This window comes from Talpa europaea (assembly GCF_964194135.1).
Source record: "Talpa europaea genome assembly, chromosome: 5".
Lineage (NCBI taxonomy): Eukaryota > Metazoa > Chordata > Mammalia > Eulipotyphla > Talpidae > Talpa > Talpa europaea.
This window is the reverse complement of record NC_140071.1, coordinates 26,218,478-26,241,164: the sequence shown is the minus strand read 5'-3', so window position 1 is coordinate 26,241,164 and position 22,687 is coordinate 26,218,478. Positions and strand designations below refer to the sequence as shown.

At 35.8% G+C, this 22,687-nt stretch overlaps 1 protein-coding gene across 1 annotated transcript in view; it reads right to left on the bottom strand.

The window, feature by feature from the left end:
- NDUFS4 (NADH:ubiquinone oxidoreductase subunit S4) overlaps nt 1–22,687 on the bottom strand; it is a gene marked incomplete at both ends in the record, with an annotated part of 80,831 nt that overhangs the window by 53,315 nt on the left and 4,829 nt on the right. Inside the window, one exon of the mRNA XM_084233784.1 lies at nt 446–524. Coding sequence (XP_084089910.1) covers nt 446–524 — 79 coding nt within the window. The remainder of the gene's footprint in view (nt 1–445; nt 525–22,687) is intronic.

The following is a 22,687-nucleotide window of genomic DNA, read 5'->3' as shown; positions in this document are numbered from 1 at the left end:
TTTGCTGCTAGTTGTAATCTGTCATGCATCTGCAGACATAGGAAGTACACACATATACACACAATAACAGCAATGATGCATGGTTCCAGAAATACCCAATGTACTTAAGAGTGTACTAACAACTTTAAAAAAAAAGTGTCTTACAACTTAAATAAGAGTATCACTGAGAAAATAAAAAAATGCACTCATAAAAAAATGTTCTGATTGCTATTCATATACATTACTAAAATGGAAGACTTTAATCTTAATTTTTTCTTAATATTGTATATAACTTAATATTTGTGTATAATGGTTACTGACACAAATTTTGTCTTTTAGTGATGAACAGTTCTTAAAATTTATATAAAATCCAGAAATTCAAGTTCAAATCACTCTGAGAAGAACCCACAACACAGAAATAATACTGGAGGCAGAATCATAGCAATGTATAGCAGAAAACTCTTACCAATTTTTCATCAACTGTTATGAGTTGCGAATCTCGAGCTTGGTCCTGTGCCAGCCTCCATGTGGAAGTGCTCAAAGACCTGCAGTGCAAGACTTTAAGTTAAAAAATGATCCATGCAATGAGAAAAAAGAGGCAGACAAATCTTACATAAACAAGCTACTTTAACAATATCTGTCTTATAAAACAAAAAGCATAGAAAGAGGGCACAAAAATCCTTTTACTCCCCAATTAGTTCTGTCTGCTGAGTTTTTGGCAGACTCTCACTTGACAGTTCACAACAGGCTGCACTTTATGTCACACTATAGGCTCTCTGTCACAGAAAGCCAGCCAGTGACAAGAACTGTACTGCTCTCTATGAGAGCAGAGCAACTAGCAAGTCACAACCAGGAAAAAAAAATACAAAGCTGTATCAGCTTTTCCGGAATGCTTATTCCTAAATGATGGCATCAAAAGAGAAAGTCTTAGCCATGTTAATGGCCTAAAGTGTAAGTTGCAGAATTTAATTACATGTTACCAAATAGTTTTTTCACTCTAATTTGAATGCATGATTGATTTATATGATCACGTTAACTATTTCTATTAGTTTAGTCCTATATCCCATTCACAGATTGAAGAAAGTTTGAATAGTTAAATAGAAATATTAGGTCAGAAACAAAGTAAGCAGAGAATCTAGCTTCTTTTTACTAGCATTGTCCCATCCTCACTCCAAGTAGTTTGCAGATTCCTAAAAGATTTTTTTTTATTTCACTTACACATTGTAATTTATATCAATGAATAACACAGCTATCACCATGGCAATTTAGCATTTTAAATTTATAAAATATTGAGTCATCTTATGTAAACTAAGTTAATATAATATGACCCTAAATAATCTACAGTCCTTTTTTTTACTAAATGTAAAATAATCACAATAATTTTGATGTAACATAATCACCAATAATGCAAAACTACAAGGTTCAACTTTTAATAGCTACCAATATACAGATTTATAAAAAAAACTACTTATTAACAATATAGTTTACAGAAAACTAGTAATACAAAAAGTCTTTACTTATTGTGAACATTTTAAAAAATATCCATGTAATTATTCCCCAAATGTGTTATGATTCTTTAGCATTGTAAATATACTTTTCATGGACACAAAACACATCTACATGGAAATTATTTTAAATTATGTATACAAGCAGCTAAAATATATGTTCAGATTGTTTTAATATTAAAGAAGTATAATTAAGCACCATTAAAAGTATATTTACTTCGGAAAACATTAAGACCCATAACTAAACAAGAAAAACTTTATAAATACTTTTAACCAAAAACATACTTTGCAAGAAAAACAGGAGGCAATGATAAGGGAAAACAGGGAAATTTCAAATGTTACAATTATTAGAAAAAGTGACTAAATTATAAGAGAATTAAGCTACATAGTTCCTCTAGCAAAAAAAAGTATTGGATTAAAATAGTGCAAATTATTAGATGAAAACTATAATCCATGGGCTATGCAATTTTGGGCTGCACGATTTAAGCAATTTTCTCTTAAATTGTATGACAAAATGTTATCATACATTAGTAAAATTCAAAGTAAAATTTTAATTTTCAACAATATATGTACTTTAATAATTTTAAATTAGTCTCCAACTAATCAGAAGAATAAACCATATACCATTTTTTATAAAGGGAACTATTATAAACAAATATTTAGATGAAAAACTATCTCATTTACCAGACTATACGTAAAAAGCAACAGATACCAAAAAAAGGAAAACAGATACAAAAGAGGTTAAGTAAAAAGTAATCGTTTAATTCATAAATATCGTAATGACTATTCATTACCTGAAACAATATAGTCACAGTATTTATTTCAGAAAAATTTACATAAGTGTAAAAAGCAACATACATAAACACACACACATTCTGTGTTCTTGTATACGTGTATATATATATACGTATGAAGGTTAAACTAGGTCATGTGCTAAATAATTACTCTCTAAACACAGTGAAATAATCATTAAAATACTCAAATCTCAAACTGGAGAACACTTTTTGCCAGAATCTAGTTAAGGAAGCAACAAAGATCCAAACTCAATTATGAGCATAGATTTAACTAATTACAACAACAAAATGTAAAGCTAATATTTTATACAGTGTAAATTATACAGTAAATTTTTACTGTATTTGTTGATCAGCCTATAGAAATTGTCACATTAGGAAGTGATAGAAGGAAAGAACATATTTTTAATAATAGAATATAAAAAACTTTACAAGAAAAATAAAAAGCTTAGAAAGCACAATCAAAAAAATAATAGAAGCTACTATATAAGAATTTGTAAACTACAAATAAACAGATAATATTTACAACATAAAACAGTAAAGAATCAATATCCAAAATGAGTAAAAAAAGAAGCTACTACCAATCAATCAAAAGGTATCATTCTTAAGGTTCAAAAGGAGTCAAACAAAAAATATAAAAATCCAATTAAAAATGGGGGAAAGGCTTGACAGATATTTGTCCAAAACATAACAGTGAGCAATAAACCCATGAAGAGATGCTCACCATTACTGTTGTGAGAATTCTCCGACTAAGATGAAGTTTAAGAAGTTTAAAATGAAGACTAAGCGAAGAAGTTTCCTTACTTTGTTTCCAACGAGGAACATCTAACAGTTAAACAGAGGGACATGATACATATCCAGAGTCTAATGACTTGGTGATAAACTGGTAACCCTCATGGACATCAGAGACCAACACAGATGTACCAGAAGGGACAAGGAGGAGATTCATGCTTCATTAAATAGAAGGTGGGTTGAGAAAAATACCTGGAGGTTGCAGTCAGGATAGGCATGAGGTGGACAGATGGTAGCATTACTGGTAAGCCATGAATCTTAGGGAGAAGAGAGGTGAACCGTGTGGAAGGGAAATAGGTGTGGAAGAGCTGGCCAGGCCACTCCCTAGTGAAAAGAACAAAGACAGTGTACTGGACTGCACTACCTTTCCCCACTCCTTGTAACTGGTATTGACCTCATGAAGTACATAAGTAGTTTGCAGGCCGGAAAACCCTGGTCTGGAAACTCAGAGAGGAAGGTTATCAGTGATGCTACAAATGCTAGCCCTTCCCCAACCAGCACATTCAGACCAATGGCTAGACCACTCCAAGCCCCTCCCCAACCTGTGAGACAGCATCTGAAAATAGGCTTCAATACTTATGGAAGCAGGAAAAGGCCACAATATTAAACTAACATAAAATCACGTCACCATCTGCTGTAAAACTAGTAGTTCAACTTTAAGTTACAGCTATAGTTACTTAAAAAAAAAAAAAAGAAAAATCTGAAGTAGCAAAATGGGCAGACAAAAAACTCATCACATACCATTTTGAAACTTCAAGTGAATGTGACATCACAGGAGTGAACAACTCTCCAAAATCCAAACACAAAGACACAGAAGAGTTTATCTTGCTATCAGAGCATTCAAAATTGCCATAAAAAGAAAATCAAAGATAAGGAAGAAAATACAGAAAAGGAAGTCAGAAAAGTAAATTTAGGGAAATACAACAAAATTCAGAAGAACAAATTAATGAGTTGAAAAAATACAACTAATGAATAGAAAAAAGCAAATGTTTAAATAAGGAAATAACAAAGGCTCAGGATGTAAAACTCTCGAGATAAAAAAAATATTCTAATAAGAACTATGGAAGCTGAATAGACCAAATAGAGGACTGACTCCGTGACCATGAAGATAGTATGACAAATGATCCAGGTGGAAGAAAAGACTCTCATTAAAAACAAATGCCTAGGAGTAAACTTAACAACGGAGGTAAAGGAAACTGTACAATAAAAACTGTAAGACATTGATCACAGAAATAGAAAAAGACACAAAAAACTGAAAATATATTTCTTGCTCATAGGATAGAAGAATTAACGTTGCTAAATGGTTATATTAATAAAGCAATATTCAAGTTCAATGCAATCCCAATCAAGGGTGCATGGCATTCTTCCAATAGAACATTATTGAAATTTATACGGAGCACAAAAGACCTTCAACAGTCAAAACAGTCCTGACAAAAAAAGAATGGAAGTATCATACACCAAAACTTCAAACTATACTATAAAGCTATCCTAATCAAAATAACATGGTATTGAAATAAAAACACACATAAACCAGTGAAACAAAAATGGACAACCCAGAAATAAACCCACGCTTCATTTGGACAGTTAATCTATGACAAAGGAGCTAAAAGTACCCAATGGAAAAAGGAAAGTCTCTTCAACGAATGGTACTATGAAAATTGTACAACTGCATGCAGAAGAATGAAACTATCTCACACCATTACAAAAATTAACTCAAAATAGATTAAACCTTGGATATAAAACCTGTAACCATAAAATACACAGAAATAAAACATTCCACAATACTGACTTCATAGGTGTCTTTGGGGACCTGACTCCAATGACCCCAAAAAAAAAAAACAAAAGTAAACAAATGTTACTACATAAAAAGTTTCTGGACTGAAAAAGAAACTATTACTATAGACACTTTAAAGACATACAGATAGTCAATAGTACATGAAAAAATGTTCATCACCACTTATCATCAGGGAAATGCAAATCAAAAACAAGCCAGATACCATCTCACACCTGTGAGAGTGGTCCATCTCAAAAAAACCAAAAGTGGTAACAGTTGGTGAGGATGTGGAGAAAAAGGAACCCTTACACAGTGTTAGTGGAACCTGAACTGGTTCAACCCTGTGGAAAAGAACCTGGATAGTGCTTAAAATATTAAAAATAGGGCCTCCCTGGTGGTGCAAGGGGTTAAGACACAACCTATGCAGCTATCCACAGCCACTGCAGCATGAGTTCAATCCCCAGACAGGGTGCTACCCACATGGCACAACAGACCTCTCCTAACTCGCCCACTGCTCCCCTCAGCAGTGGATTTCAGTCAGTCCGCCTGTTCTGTTTCCCACTGTGTCTCTGGTGAATCCTCTCACCCCCTGCACCTCACATAGTTCTTGGGTGCAGAAATAAATATTTTTTAAAATCTTAAAAAATATATTAAAAATACATATACTATATAATCCAGCAATTCCATTTATAGCTATCCATGAAAAAAAAAGGTACATACATACATTCAAAGGGATATACACAATCCTATGTTCATTGCAGCACTGTTTACAACAGCCAAGTATGGAAATAATCTAAGCACCCAAAAACAGGCAAGTGGATTAAGATGTAGGGGGTGGGGGGGTGTAATGGAATATTCACTATTTATAAAAATATGAGACTTGCCATTTGTAACAACATGGATAGAACTGGAAGGGATTATGAAGTAAAATTGGTCAGGAGAAAGAGAAATACAGTGATTTCATTCATATGTGGAATATAAACAAAACAAAGGAATAAACAATAAAACAACATAATTCTACAAATCTGACTGTAGAATTGAGGTTAATGGAAGGGGCTCAATGGGCGAGTTGGTGGTGAATTTATATGGTAACACACATCTGAAGAGGGGTAAATCTATACCTCTGAATCATATACAGTGCTATAAACCAGTTACCTCAATTTTAAAAAACATAATTTAAAAAACTACTTATCACTAGGGAAATGCAAATCAGAACAACAATAAGATCCCTTCACATACAAAAGGATAGTTATTAAAAACAAAAAACAAGTGTTGATACGTTATGGGAAAATTGGGATCCTCTGCGCTGTTGGTAGGAATTTAAGATCCTGAAGTTTCTGTGGCTAACAACATGGCAATTCTTTGAAAAATTAAACAGGATTATTGTACAATCCAGCAATTCCACTTATAGGTATATCCCAAAAGAATTGAAAGCAAGGCCTGAAATAGGTATTGTATACCACTATTCATAGCTGCATTATTCTTAATAATCAAAAACTGCCAAAATATTAACCATATCTTTTTGGGTAATGTATCAGAGTACTAGGAAGTTATGCATACATACATACATGACTGATTTGTAATCATCAGAAAATAAAAGGTAATTTTTGAGAAAGTTAGAATTTAATTTTCTTTTTTTAATGGATGGGGAATACAACAAAAATGATAGGAGAAATGTCTCAGGAAAAAGCAGATATGAAAGAAATATATTTTACCATATATACAGAGTTGAAATACCAAAGAACAACATAGTTCTATCTACAGACTTAAAAAGCAGAATTTTATTTGCTTCCTAAGCTTAACTACTTCCTGTCTACCCATTTGTTTTGTTAATTTGCCTCCAGATTTTCAGATTTCTTAAGCATCAACCTTAATTCTAGATAAACTGAGGGTTATGCTTTCTAATATCAGTTACCATTATTAGAAGTTATTTACTGTAGCTTCTATTCTGTATAATTTTTCTGTATATTTCTGGTTTTACTACTTACTAATTGTCTATAAGCATATCACCTCTCTGCATCTCAATATCACTCTTTGTAAACTTATAAAATCTAAAATTTAATGCTCTAAAGTTAATTCCAGTGATGAAAATCAATGGAGTTCTAATAAATGGAATTGAGTATAGTTCTAGTTAGTTTTACTACCAGCAAAACTATTACCAAAATAAGTAGGTATAATTTTTAAGTTTCAAAAGGAATCCTGAATTCTTTTTTTTGAAAAAGGTATTAAAAAAATAATCTCCATGGAAATGGTGTAATAAAAAGTCAACTCATAATCTGCCATTCTTTTAAAATCTACCATTACAACTTTCAAAAACATCACATATATATATTTACCATATATGTTTATAAATTCATCCGTTGATGAATTTAGGTTGTTTCTGCTATATATTCATGAGTAGGCTTTTATAGGGAATAAATTTGCAACTCATTTGTGTAAATACCTAGCAACACAATTGCTGGGTTATATGTTAAGACTATTTAGCTTTGGGGCCTCCCTGGTGGTGCAAGTGGTTAAAACACAACCTATGAAGCTGTTCACAGCCACTGAATCACAAGTTCCATCCCAGGCCAGGGAGCTACCCACATGGCACAGCAGACCTCTCCTAACTCGTCCATTGCTCCCCTTAGCAGTCTACTTCAGTCAATATGCCTGTTCTGTTCCCCGCTCTGTCTCTGGTGAATCCTCTGTGCCTCTGGCCTGTACCCCAATTCTTTTAAGATTTATTTATACAAGAATCAGGGTACAGGCCAGAGGCGCAGGAGGGTGAGAGGATTCACCAGAGACAGAGCAGGGAACAGAACAGGCAGACTGATGAAATATACTGCTGAGGGGAGCAGCAAGCGTGGCAGGAGATGTCTGCCGCATCATGTGAGATACTCGCCACCCGGCAGGGATCGAACTGGTGCTGCAGAGGCTGCAGACAGCTTCACAGAGTGGCGCTCAACAGCCTGCACCACCAGGGGAGGCCCTGTACCCCAATTCTTGTATGCATAAATAAATAAATCTTTTAACAAAAGACTATTTAGTTTGTAAGAAACAACCAAATTATCTTTCATATTGGCTATACCATTTTGCAATTCTATCAGTAAGACTTCCTGTTCTCCTCAATGTTACTATTTAGTGTTGCCAGGCCCACCATACTGTAAGTAGGTCCAAGCTGCCCACAGAGAGACTGATATAAAGAATAATTAATAGCCATTATCACTTTGAGTGAGTGAACTATTGAGCATGGGCCATCTAGGTCAAGATCAGCCATCTCAGGGAGCAGTAAAAAGCTGCCACCAAATCCTTCCTAAACTTGCAGATTTATGACTGCTTTTTTTTTTAATTAATTTATTTATGCAAGCACTGGGTACAGTCAGAAGCATGGGAGGGTGAGAGAATTCACCAGAGCCAGAGTGGGAAGCAGAACAGGTAGACCGACGAAGTACACTGCTGAGGGGAGCAGCGGGCACAGCAGGAGATGTCTGCACACCATGTGGGACCATCACCAAGGACTGGGGATCGAACCGGATCTACAGAGGCTGCAGGCAGCTTCACAGCACAGCGCTCAACCACTGTGCCACCGGAGAGGCCCATGAATGACTGCTGTTATTTTAAGTAAATAAGTATGGGATGACTTCAGTCTACAGATAACAAAAACATCGTACAAATAATTGACTAAGGCTTTATTTTTTTTTTTTGACTAAGGTTTTATAAATATTAGAATTGAGGCAGTAACAGCAATGTATCAGAAATTATCTGCTGGAATTTTTAGACAAGTAAAATTCTTAATCTATAGAATATATTAAGGAGTCAATTAAACTTCAGTGTTTTGATTAAAACCAATCATGTTTATTGTCAATTTATTACAAATTGAATTAACCCAAATTCAGAAACTGCTTATTTCCATACTAAACCATAAGGAAATAATACTAAGAGTTTTAACGGAAATATTAAATAATATATACACACCCTTTGTACCAAAACAATTACCAAAGACTTAACATATGTTGATATTTAGTATTAATCACCTCCAAGTCAATGATATTGAAGACGTTCAAGATTTTGAATCAACAGAGAAAATTTTAATTGTCATCATCATACTGTACCCACTAGACAGAATAAAGGACCAACAGTTAATTTAAAAAAATATGAAGATGAAGGGGTCACGGCACATTTTAATATTCTGGGAAAATATGTGGAGTAAAAGGAAAAGCAACAATCTTATATATGCTTTGGTTAGGTTGCGGAACAGCAGTGAAGAAATTGAGTTTGTAACATATTCACAAATTCTTTGATTTTTTTTTTAAAGATTTATTTATTAAAGATTATTTATTTATTTATGCAAGCACTGGGTACAGTCAGAAGCGTGGGAGGGTGAGAGAATTTACCAGAGCCAGAGCAGGGAGCAGAGCAGGCAGAAGGACCGAAGTACACTGCTGAGGGGAGCAGCGGGCGGCAGGAGAGGTCTGCGCGCCAGGCGGGACCCTCCTCCGGTGGCCGGGAGCAGCCAGGGATGGAACCGGCGAGGCAGAGGCTGCGGGCAGTTTCGCAACTGAGCGCTCAACCGCTGCTCCACCGGGGAGGCCCAATTCTTTGATTTTTATTTCAAGTGTATCACAACAGTTTCTAATCTGTACCTACACCACTTAGTATTATCTCAGTATGTTCAACTGGTCAGGTCAGCAAAAATTATAGATACTTATAGCTGTCCTTTCTCCTATTCTTCTGAATCAGGTGAAACCTATAGAAGGAAATAACAAGGGGCAGTTGTGCCAAAACTTTAACTCAAGCCAAAAACTTAAAACTAATCCTTTGAGACCCATCCAACAGAATAAGGAACAATTTCCCCAAGAGGAATAAAAGTAATTATGCTCACATACCGACTTTGGAATGGAATTAAGGAGTAATAAGGAGAATGTGGGCAAGGTAATGAAAGGCAGTAACAAATTGGATGGCATGATGGCAAATGTAAAGAAGGTAATATACACAAGTTTATAGAGACAGGTTATAAAATATGAATGTGGTATAAAGGAAATAAAAAACAGACTTTCATATCAGCTTTGTTTCTATTGTTTCATCTTGGACAACTCACTACTATGTATTTCATCTTCATTTTGAAGTATTACAGCTTGTATTTTCTGCAGTTTAGCAATCTTTTGGCTTAAAATTTTTCTCTCTCAGTCGAGAAACTATTGGGATTATGGTTGTACCACAAAAATATTTAAAATAAAAAATACATGTATTTAAAATAAAGAGTAAGTCCGACCACAGAAAATATGCTGAAATTATAAGACATGATAGTTCACCAGGCTAGCAAAATATCTATCCATAAGCAAATCTGGCTTTTTTGGGCACACAATTTCTTAATGGCTGATGATCACATGATTAAGAATAATTACAAATGTACTTAGATGGGGAAAATCACTAACATTCGTTATTTTGTTTTGTTTTGTTTTTAAGATTTATTTATTTATTTATATAAGCACTGGGTACAGTCAGAAGCGCAGGAAGGTGAGAGAATTCACCAGAGCCAGAGCGAGCAGGGAGCAGAACAGGCAGACTGACGAAGTACACTGCTGAGGGGAGCAGCGTGTGCGGCAGGAGAGGTCTGTGCACCATGTGGGACCCTCGCTGGTGGCCGGGGATCGAACCAGTGCTGCAGAGGCTGCGGGCAGCTTCACAGCCCAGCGCTCAACCGCTGCGCCACTGGGGAGGCCCACATCCATTTTTTAACTTCATGAAACAATTTTGAAAATAGTCATGTAGTGACTTCAGAGTTAGTCCTATGTTAAAATTTCAGATCTGCTACTTAAGGGCAATATGATCTCTTGAACAAATTACAACTCTGCACTTTAATGTCCTCATCTGCAAAAATAAGGATAACAATACCTCAGAGTCACGCAAAATTAAGTAACATGTTAAGTAACTGATATGGAGTATCTAGTATAGAGAGAAATTAGAATTTTTTTTTAGTAACAAGCACGATCAGTTCATTCACTGGCAAGAAAGGGACCTGACGAAAGACTAGCAAACACATCTTTTTGAGACTTTCTCTAAAAAATGTAAACAGTTTTTCTTTTTCTAATTAACCACAAATTACTACCAACTCCACTGTTCACATTGTTCCTATCATCATTACCACTCACCTGGAGTAATACAATAATCATGTAATTGATGTCCCTACTTCTAGTTCTACCTTCCACATCAGAAGTAATTATAGCCAATCACTCATTTGCTTAAAATCCTTCATGGAGGGGGCAGTAATTCACCCTAAAAAGTTAAAGTATTTACAAACAGAGTACCATGATATTTGATTACTTTATTTCAATAGCGTAAGTAAAACAACTATTTATACACATTTTGGTCATACACATGCATATATGTAAATGCATTTTGCTTATCTTTATACATACACATGCAAAGAGAAAAAAAAGCAAAAATATTAATGTTAAAATCTAAGTGGTAGATTTATGGATTTGATGTACTCTAACATTTTTGCATGTGTGAAGATTTAAATAAAAACTGTAAAGCTGAAAGCAAAATGAAAAATATTTTAATTAGTATGCTTAATTTGTGGGAAAAAATAAGAATGTATTTGCTTGAATATGCAGACAAACATCAAGCATAAGAAACTAATAATGACTTCTTTGTGGGTGGGAAGTTTATCAGTGGTAAATAAGCAGATGGGAGACAAAGATAAGAGGAAGACTATTATAGATAATTTACTTCACACAGCATTCTGACTGTATTATGTATTAAATATATTACACTTGGAGGAAGCAAGTGTTTAAAAATGAACAATGATGTAAAAAAAATAAAAATATTACACTGAAAAACATGGTAACCATAGTTTTACTTTTTACATAGCTACTGTGAACATGAATGAAATGATGTATAAATTACTTGTTGGGCTCAGGGTCAAGGCTCAGTAAATGTTAATAATTAACTAGTCCAGTGATTAAAATAAAAAAAATTCAGTATCAATGGTGCCATTTAATATTTAAAAGTTAATTTTAATCTACATATTAGGGTGGTTACACTGTCCAGAAATAACTATTTCAAATACCATTATCAATATTTATGTCAAAAGATTTTTTAACTGGCTAAGTCCAAACTGAAATTATTTCTTGAGAAATTAGTGGTATCTAAAATAAATGACTGCTAGAAAACTACACAGGTACCCACTGAACAAAGCTTAACAATTAAATTCAGCAAGCTCAGCAATCTAGACTTTTTAAACACTAAAGGTCTAGTGTTCATTTGGGTCCAGGATCCCCTACTTTGAGGAAGAGACTGATGCCTGACTTAACGAGTCTCACCATCGGACTACTGCTATTATTAAGCTTCACTGAACCAAGATTCTCATCATAGGTTCATGAACCACCTCTTCCTGGAGCACAATGCCACCTGGCCTGATCAGAAGGCAGATCATTCCTATCATAACTGATGATCTACCTTTTTTCCCCAAAATTGCTTACATTGCCACCAAAGTTTATCTCCTCCCAACTTCCCTCTTATAAATTAAATGAAATGGTAAATTTTAACAATATTTATAGTAGCCCCAAATACCTTAAATCCTAGATTCTATTTTTATTTGCTTTTATTTGTAAATGACATAAAGCAACAAATTATGTAATTTGTTTAATGTGGACCATAACAGCAGAATATGTAATTCTCAGATTCAAAAGTATTTATTTTGTGTATCAAACGGTATGCCATTCCAAAAATCTACAGCATAATAACTGCACAGCTTTTTTTTAATAGTTTTTTTTTAATAGAGGCATGGTTTGCTTTATTTATTTATTTATTTATTTATTTATTTATTTATTATATTTGTTTGTTTGTTTTGTTTATACATGCACTGGGTACAGTCAGAAGCGCGGGAGGGTGAGAGAATTCACCAGAGCCAGAGTGGGGAGCAGAGCAGGCAGAAGGACTGAAGTACACTGCTGAGGGGAACAGCGGGTGGCAGGAGAGGTCTGCGCGCCACGTGGGACCCTCCTCCGGTGGCCGGGGAACAGCCGGGGATCGAACCGGCGCCGCAGAGGCCGCAGGCAGCTTCGCAACCCAGCGCTCTACCGCTGCACCACCTGGGAGGCCCAACTGCACAGCTTTTTATTAGAGAAAATAATATTTTTTACTATTGGCAATTATTCAAATTTGTAATTTAACATCTTTTCCTTTTCATTTTGGTGGGAAACTTCAGAGTTCTCATAAAAACCCAAATCACACAAAGTATCTTACTGACAGAATTCCACTACACATTTTAACAAATATTGCTTTAAGCTGAAGTTTGTAATGCTATTAATTATTATATGGAAACAAGACACATAAAAACCACCTTTTTTTAGTAATCTATAACATCACTGTACATGAAGATTACAGAATATTTAAAATCTAAGTAGCTATTTCATCTTAAGGAAAACAGCAATCTAAAATGTTATCCTGCTTAAGAAGACACTACTATGAATTTTTTTTATCTCATTACAATTCTATGATCGAATGAGAACATAGATTTTTATGGAGTTATTATATGCTAAACATGATCGCATGCTATGAAAAAAAAAAAAAAGAAAAAGAAACAGTTCCTGCTTCCCAAAGAACTTCAATCCAGTGGGCAAAAGAGACAAGTAAATAGGCAACCACAATAAAATATACTAAGTAGTAAAAACAGAGGACTCTAAATCCACACAGGACTGGTCTTTATCTTAAGTTTGTGAATTCTAACAATACCCCTCAGAGAATGTGATGTTTAAGCTGCCACCTGAAGGGTGAATAAGACTTAAATAGGCAAGGGGTGCTGGGATAGGGTAAAGGGCAGGGAGGACAGAAAACAGAACAGTCCAGGCAGGCAGAAGTTTAATTATAGGAGAGGGAGAAAGTTGGGGGGGGGGGGTGTTGGGAGAAAGCAGGGAGGCTGTAGTCAGGAATTGCAAGTAGTTCAGAATCACAATAAAATATAGTTTGTGTACAGCTGGAGACTGAGCCAGGAGGGATATTATGAGAGGATGAATGCCAAGGAATGAACAGAAGATATGAACAGGGAATATGGACTCTGAGGCACACTGAGAAGTTTGGACTTTATCCAGTATGCAACATGGATATCAAACTGAAACTGAAGACATGGAGGTCAGTGAGGAGGCAGGATGATAGCTGCCACAGTACCAATAGGGAGGGAAATTGAATGAGTTAGAAAAAGGCATTCAATGGCTAATTGATAAGAGGTCTTACAAGAGAGGGAGAAAAAAGAATAATACTTAGGTTTCTCACTTAGATAACTGGCTGAGGTGCTGGTGACAGCTACTCAGCAGGAAAAATGAGTGGACCAGGGGAGGCAATGATCATCATCAAATTGTTTCAGATAGGCTGTGATTGGGATGTCTATAGAAAATCCAGTGGAGATATTAGATTCTGGTTAGATCTAAGGTCTGGATTTCAAGAAAAAGAGCACATCTTAGATGGAGATTTGTAAAACTTAAAATCAGTGTGTCAGGCAAAAACTGCAAATTGTAAAAACCAAATTTGGAAATCCTTTAGGAAGTGCCCCCACTATCCAAAGACCCAGATACCATCTCTTCATAAGAAGTTATACAGCACTGGAACAAACTGCTCTTTCTTTGGGTGAGTACTAAATGATCACTAAACAGAATGAGAATTTGAATTTTTAAATGCTTTCAAAATACTTTTCCCCCTTTTCTAGTTGCAATGGATTTACACTGATTTTCTTCAGTGGAAAAACTGCATGGGGCCTCCCCAGTGGCACACCAGGTTGAGTGCAGCCTTGTGAAGCTGTCCGCAGCCTCTGCAGTGCCCGTTCGATCCCCACATGGCAAGCAGACCTCTCCTGTCTCACCCGCCGCTCCCCTCAGCAGTGTGATTCGTCAGTCTGCCTGTTCTATTCCCCATTCTTTCTCTGGTGAATCCTCTCACCCTCCCGTGCATCTGGCCTGTACCCCTGTTCTTGTATAAATAAAATAAAATCTTAAAAAAAAAAGAGAGAATATCACCTCTTTGGATTACAAAAGCCATGTAGTTAAGGACTGCGAAGAGTCTCTGTGCTTAGCAACAGGGTCACCGTAGACTTTAACAAAAGCTATTTCAGTGGAATGTTGGATGCCAAAAACAGATTGCATTGCGTTGAGGAGTGCATGAGAGGTCACAATCTGGAAAAAGCCAAGTGCAGATAATTCTTTTATATACTCATAAATAGAATACTGTAAATAAGCAAAATCCAAAATGCTCTGATAATCAAAAAAAGAAGGAACTAGAATCTAGGTAAAACTTATGAAAGAAGAAAAATAATACAGTAGGGAAGGAAGAAAGAACAAAAAAGGGGGGAAAAGCAGCCACAAAACAAAGATTAATGATGATGATGATGATACTACAGCTGACTGAACATTTAGCATATACCAGTCATAGTCCCAAACTCTTTACATAGTTTATGAATCAAAAATTATGTCCATTTCATGGGACAAAAAACAGGCACAAAATAGACACAGAAGACATCAGTGGCAGGGACTCAAATGTAAGTATAGTTGACTCCAAAGCATGTGGTACTAACTACTATGTTAGGCTGAGGTGATGGATACAATAAAGCAGTTTTAGTATGAGAAAGCTAAGGATATAGCCTAGAAATATAGGTAATAGCAGGAGTTAACAGAAAATCTCTCAAAAGCAGTTTCCCCAGAGACAGAGTCAAGGACACTAGTAAGAGATTATTTAGGTAGTTGTCCACATCAACAGTTTAAACTCAAAACCAAAAGATTAAATCTGGGACAAGATAAAAAGTGTAGCCCCAATAATGGGTCACTTAGAAGTAGTAACTATCAATAAAATGAAGTTAAACAGTGCAAGTCATTAGCAACAGAATAACAATTAGCAGTAACAGAGTATCAACTAAAGGAAGGGGAAGCTAAAATCTGTGACATAACCTCAGGTGCATGTTGTGCCATCCCCACTCCTAACCCTGCACTAAAATGGCATGCAAAAAAACAGTAAGATGGAAGACAAAACTACCACCACATTAATCAATGAGGATGACAAGGGACAGCAACAAAAGCCTAATAAGGCAGTTGTAAGAAAAAATTATTCTAACCATCTTTGAATCATTTAGGCTGTATCACTTAAGAAATACACGCTTATCCAGAAAATGAGATGATTTAAGTTAATGGTATGTTATAGTTTCAAATTCAAATAAAATTATACAGTTTGATCTTTTTTTTTGTTAGAAGGTTATACACAGTCCCTGGTCCATACAGGGACTACAACAGTCCCATACCTACATAGTATGGGAATATTCTATCATGAATTTTTTTTTAAAGATTTATCCATTTTATGCACACAAGAGCTGGGGTGTAGGCCAGAGGTATGGGGGTGACAGGATTCACCAAAGATAGAGTGGGGAGCAGAACAGGTGGATCTACTGCAACACACTGCTGAGGGGAGCAGTAGGCAAAGACAGGAGAGGTCTGCTGCGCCACATGTTAGGAGCTAACAGTGGTTAAGCAATTATTTCAGTGCTTAAGTACTCAGTGGTTAAGTACTCAATAAATAATACCTATTGGAATAATTAATAATAGTACTGTGCCCCTCACCCAAAAAATAGGTTACACATATTCTTAGATTGTAAGGAAACTTGTAACAGACAGCAGTGGTGTTCACATCCCATTCCTAGGCCCACCTGTCATTTCAGCCACATCTATAGGAACTCAGACTCATGTTACCCACCAGCTTCCCATCCCAAGTGCACCAATCCATTATGCCTCAAGAATACATCAAAGTACAGAAGAGTTAACACTTTGAGTCACAGAGGAATGAGAACCAGTGGATAAATGTTCAAGCCTTCCATCTTTCAAACAGATAATCCTAGAAAGCATTCTGTTTACATCTCAGGAGGCCCCAGTGGAACTGAGCCTCAGCTGCTCACAGTTGCAATCTCAGTATCACAATCTTTTCTTCTTTCCCTGTCTCATTACCAGACTCCTCACTTCCTATTCCCAGATCAACTCTCAAATAAACTACCTACACTCATGTCTTTGGTCTCAGACCCTATTACTTTAGGAAATGTCAAAATAAAAGAAGGCCCATCCATAAGACCCTGAGAAATAATCACCTGTGTAAGCCAGTCATTTGAGTACGTAGGTTTCTGCTGAGAAACCCACAACTGAGAAAGGTGTACCAAAGAGCTAGTATAAACGAAACACCGTATAAGATCTAATACCAATCTGTGGAAGAACTACAAAGCCTGGAATCCATGAATCTTCTAGAAATGTAACTCTGAAGATAGCTAGATAGACAGGCAGACAGACAGACATAAATACATTTCTAGAAAAGTCACCAAAACTTCTAACAGTTCCTCCAAGCAGATCTGACTCCCACACCATCTCAAAAAAGTTAAGACTTACTGGTTCATGTTCTAACCCAATGATTCAGTGTATTTTTCTGCCTGCTTACCTGGACAAAAACATCTTTCTTTCATTGAATGCCATGATTTTCAACTAAGGGCACATGTATTTTGGAACTCTCTGCTCCATTTCTAAGATTCTATTATGTTAATTCCTCCCTTCCTCTCACTAGCTGAGAATCAATGGTTTAGAATCTGGTCACATGAATAACTTCTTAAAGTAACTTTTAGATCTTTTAAATCTATTCAGATGTTAAAAAAGCCAAAAATAGAACAGCTAAAGACTCTGAAAAAACGAACTACAAGTACATCTGGAAAGATCACCAGAATTAAGGAAATATCACTCAACCAGTATTGAGTTTACTAAAATTTTCCTCTCCAATGTCTCCTGCATGAATTTAATGCAGCTGGAACCTCAGAAGTGGGAATTACCCAAGGAAAACACTCTGCCCAGAGGATATAGAAAAGTACCTGAAATGGCCAACTGTGGAAATCACCCATTTTTGCCTCTTTTCCCTGATTACTGATGCGCAATTCCCCAGATATAGGCAATCCCATGGACACATGGAGACATGCAAGAGCCAAAACTTTGAATCAAGGAAATGTTCTTCTAAGAAGCAGGACCAACACCTATTACTAGTTTTTTTTTGTTTGTTTGTTTCTCTCCCTGTCTCCTGTCTCTCTGCCCCTGATATGGTGTAGGGTAGGCAAAAGGTATCAGGCTTTTCTGCCCTCCAACCATTAGGATAGATGAGGGAACCCTGTGGTCCTGAATGCATGCCTGATGGCGGGCACCTGAAGTCGGTAAACCTGGGCTGAGAGACTGAATTTATAAGGGCGGCGTTACAGGGATGGCAGAAGAAGCCAAAAGAAGCAAAAGAACCACAAGAACAAGGCCACCAGAGAACACCAGAGAGCCCAGATAGAGTGAGGACTTACTGGGGGCTGGGCCAGCCTCCCGGCCCCCCAGCACCTTTACCTGCCATGTACCTGATAAATCCCAATAAAAGCCTGCAAAAACCACCGAGGGCTCCAGGACTCCTCCTTCACTGGGTCTGCTGGATCACAGAAAACCTGCTCTGTGGCCCTTCCTGCCCCCTGTATATGGTTATGTCATAGAGCTGGATTCAAGAGTAAAATAATAAGAGTGACAAAATATCGGGATGGTGGGCCTCCCCGGTGGCGCAGCGGTTGAGCGCTGGGTTGCGAAGCTGCCCGCGGCCTCTGCAGCACCGGTTCAATCCCCGGCTGCTCCCCGGCCGGAGGAGGGTCCCACAAGGCGTGCAGACCTCTCTTGCCGCCCGCTGCTCCCCTCAGCAGTGTACCTCGGTCCTTCTGCCTGCTCTGCTCCCCGCTCTGGCTCTGGTGAATTCTCTCACCCTCCCGCGCTTCTGACTGTACCCAGTGCTTGTATAAACCAAACAAACAAACAAATAAATATAGCATGCCTCTATAAAAAAAAATAAAATTAAATTAAAAAAAAATATATCGGGATGGAAATTAAAAAAGGAAACACCAGAGAACTGGATTTTCAGAACTTAATGGAATTAAATTGAAAATCAGTAACAGAAATGAGACAAAAGTCTATGAATACTTGGAAATTAAATAAAACATTTTAAATAATCCAGGAAGTCTCAAGGAAATAAAATATTTTGAAGCACATGAAAATACAAGAAGATGAAAAAATAAATTAAAAAGAGAGATGAGAAAACACTTCCAGCTCATTGTTAGTGTACATGGGGTCTCTTAGAGGGATGATGAAAATGTTCTAAAATTGACTTGCATTGACTATGAACATACTAAAAGCCAATGCTTCATTTTATATCTGTATATAAATTACATCTCAATAAAGTTATTAAAAATCACCATGAAATACCATTATGTACTATTAAAATTGATAGTAACATCGACAATGCCAATATTAATGAGTATAAAGAACAGTTTTCAGACATTGCCAGTAGAAAAGCAAAATGGTACAATTACTCTGAAAAACAGTGTGGCATTTTCCCATAAACTTAAACACCTGTTACAATGACCCAGAAATCTCCTTCCTGAGTATTTATTCTAGAGAAAGAAATGTTTACACAAAATCACATATACACCAAATGTTTATAACAGTTCCACTTATAATAGTCAAAAACTGGAAATAATCCAAATGTCCTTCAAGAGGGGAATGGATAAACTGTAGTACAACCACACAATGGAATGCTACTTGGCAATAAAAAGGAATGGACTACTGATACACACAAATTGGATGAGTCTCAAAGGCATCGTATTGAATGAAACAAAACAATCTCAAAAGGGTTATTTGCAATTTATACTACAATCTCAGTATTATAAAACTGTGTAGATGCAAAAACAAACAAACAAAAAAAGATAAATTGCAGCCAGGGATTATAGGGGTCAGAAAGAATTTGAGGAGGTCTTTGAGAGTGCTAAAGTGATTTGGTATTTTGCAACCTAATCACTGTGGCAGTTTACAAACAAATCCATACACGGTTGAAAGTCTAAAAATTACTCACTAAAAGAATGTATTTTTTTAAATAATTTTTAAAATAAAAAAAATTTTAAAGCAACCTACAGTCAACTTTTTCCCTTTAATTTCAACATACTAAGCTATGACTTCTAATAATCTCATTTGGCTAAAAGTGCATTATATAGTTCAAAGATAGTGGCAATACCCTAAAGAGTATGAAGAGATGGTAAAGCAATAGGAAATCTAGTCATTAATAAAGAATAAACAAACTGGAGATGCTAAGCCCAGGGCACAGACTTGGTGGGAGAATGAGTGATGGTATTATTGTCAATTGTTTATATTTGGGGGTTAGATATTTTTCTACATAGTATTAATAATTTACCAATGATTCTGTGGTGTTTTCTACAGCTACCAGAAAATCACCCTATTTCCCTCAATTGGCAGATAATCAAGAAGCAAAAAGTTCTAGAGATACTTGCGTTAGAGTCTTATCAGTGTGACCACTGAATTTTCTTCCAACTCAAATATCATATGAATCCACTGGCTATAATTTCTAGAGTTAACCTACCTACTAAAGTATAAGGTGTTGAACATTTAAAATGGTATCCCTTCCTGCTAAAACCTTTCATGATACAAAAGTAAATATTATGAAGCACTTTAAAATCCAAAATTTTTTTAAAGGCTAAATATAAATTCTTAACAATTAGACATATTGAGACCTATTCTAATTCTTCAAATCTCATTTGTGCTAAGGATATTTATTAAAATTAAATTCAAATTACTAATGTCTAATTAAATCTAATTTCATTAGACCTAGCAGACAAAAATTGTAAATATAAATTTCATGCAAATCTCTGTAAGTATATTGAAGAAATCTCTTGAAAAAGAAGTGCTCTTTCCACACAAAGAGTGGTAGTCCTCAAAAGAGCCAAAACATCTGCAGTCACTTTAAAGCTCATCAAGACAGACTGACATTTTTAGGAGAAGCATATGGCTTGTTGAACAGTCATCTAGAACAGGATCTTTTGTCTAATAAGCCCTATTCAAGGACCATTTACTTATGTATGAAGTGGCTGAATAAAAGGAAGAACATATTTTTGAGTCCTAGAAAACAAAGAAATAAACTCTCAACTAGCTTTAAGATACAGCAAAACATTTTTAAAACAGATCTTTATTTTCAGAAACAGTAATCTCAACATCCAAAACTCCAAGAAATCACTAAAATAAAACTCTAGAAAGGCATGAAAATTTCTTAGAGAACTACCAATACATCCAGCCAAAGACCACCTCCCTAAAAAAGACATTTCCATTTTAAAGGATAAAACACTTTCTTCTTAAAACTTTGAAGGGCAGAGTTCAACAGCTGTGGTATATTAAACCTGAGCCCTTCCAAAAGGAGGAACAAGAGTCTCTAGAGAGTGAGTAATATGGCCTGCTTTCTCCAAAATTATCAAAAAGCCTGCTTTGCCTCAAAACAAAGCTTCTCCAAGAAAAAAATCGATACAGTGCATGGGTGAAAAGCATAAAACCATTTAGATTAGAAAAATATACAAAAAGGGAAGCATTTTTGTTTCTGGAAATCGCTTCCACTCCATACCAAAGAAAAAATGCACTTTGAAGTCTTCAAGATATGGCAAGGAAGCTTTTTTTTTTTTTAAAGATAGTTTTCAACTCTAACTTCCTATCAGAAATCACCAAAGAGCTAAGTCTCAACCTAAACTTACTTACCAATATATATTGGGGCCATGGCACCTGAATTTTTTTATGCACAAAACAGGTGATTTTAATGCATAGCAAGGGTTTAAAAGCCACTGAACTAGTAAATGATCTCATAAAGAAAAACTTAAGCCTCCTGAATAAAGTCAAGAAAAGGTTACATTTGAGCAACTAACTAGTTTTAAAGAAACTAAGGTTATATTCACCAATCAAAATATTCAACAGACAATAGAAAAAGAAATTTAAACAGGAATTTTGAATTGTTTTCATGCCATTACTTAAAGGACAAAAACTGAACAGTTTGCTAAAATAGCTAAATATTTAAGTGAAAAGTGTTACAAAGAATGTAGTCACTGCATAATTCAGGTAAAATCAGAGTCTCTGCTACAAACCAAATAACAAAAGTTACAAAAAGAGCTTAAGTATTATATGTAATTAGCTGTCAATTTCTTAAAAGCTTTAGGCTTTAACCACAACAAAGCAAATTTCAACCATCATGGGAGCTATTTTACACAAAATTCTATTTTTGGTTGTCAAATTCATGGTAATGAAAATAGTTAATGAAACTGTGAATGGGAAGTAGACCAGTCAAGGAAGGATACAAGAATACTATTAAAAAGCAGATAGAAGATTTCACAAAGTTGTGCAGACACTGATAGATTTTAAGGGCAGCAGAATACAATAACTGTTTTTTCTTAATGATCACTGACCCAAAAAAAAGAAAACCATGCTCATGTATTAAACCTTGTTTAATATATACATTAAACATATTTTGTTTAAGAGGGTAAGAAAGTATAATAACCTAGTTACCTAAAGTTTCTCACCAAAAGTAATAATAAAATTTGAGGGTAAAAATTTCAACTAAAAAACCCCCTAGGCCTCCTTGGTAGCGCAGTGGGTTGAGCACAGCGAGCCAAGCGCAGCCCTGTGAAGCTGTCGGCAGCCTCTGAAGCACAGGTTCGATTCCAGGCCAGCCAGAGAGAGTCCCACATGGCCCAGAAGACCTCTCCTGTCTCGCCCACTGCTCCCCTCAGCAGTGTATTTTGGTCCTTCTGCCTGTTTTGTTCCCTGCTCTGTCTCTGGTGAATTCTTTCACCCTCCCGTACCTCTGGCCTATACCCCAGTGCTTGTATAAATAAATCTTTAAAAAAACAAAACAAAACATCTAATTCCTCATTTGGAGACTAACTATACAAAAGTAACATTAGAGTGAAGTGAAGAGCTTTAGATAGTCTCTCAAATAAAGGACAGTCCTTGATAAAA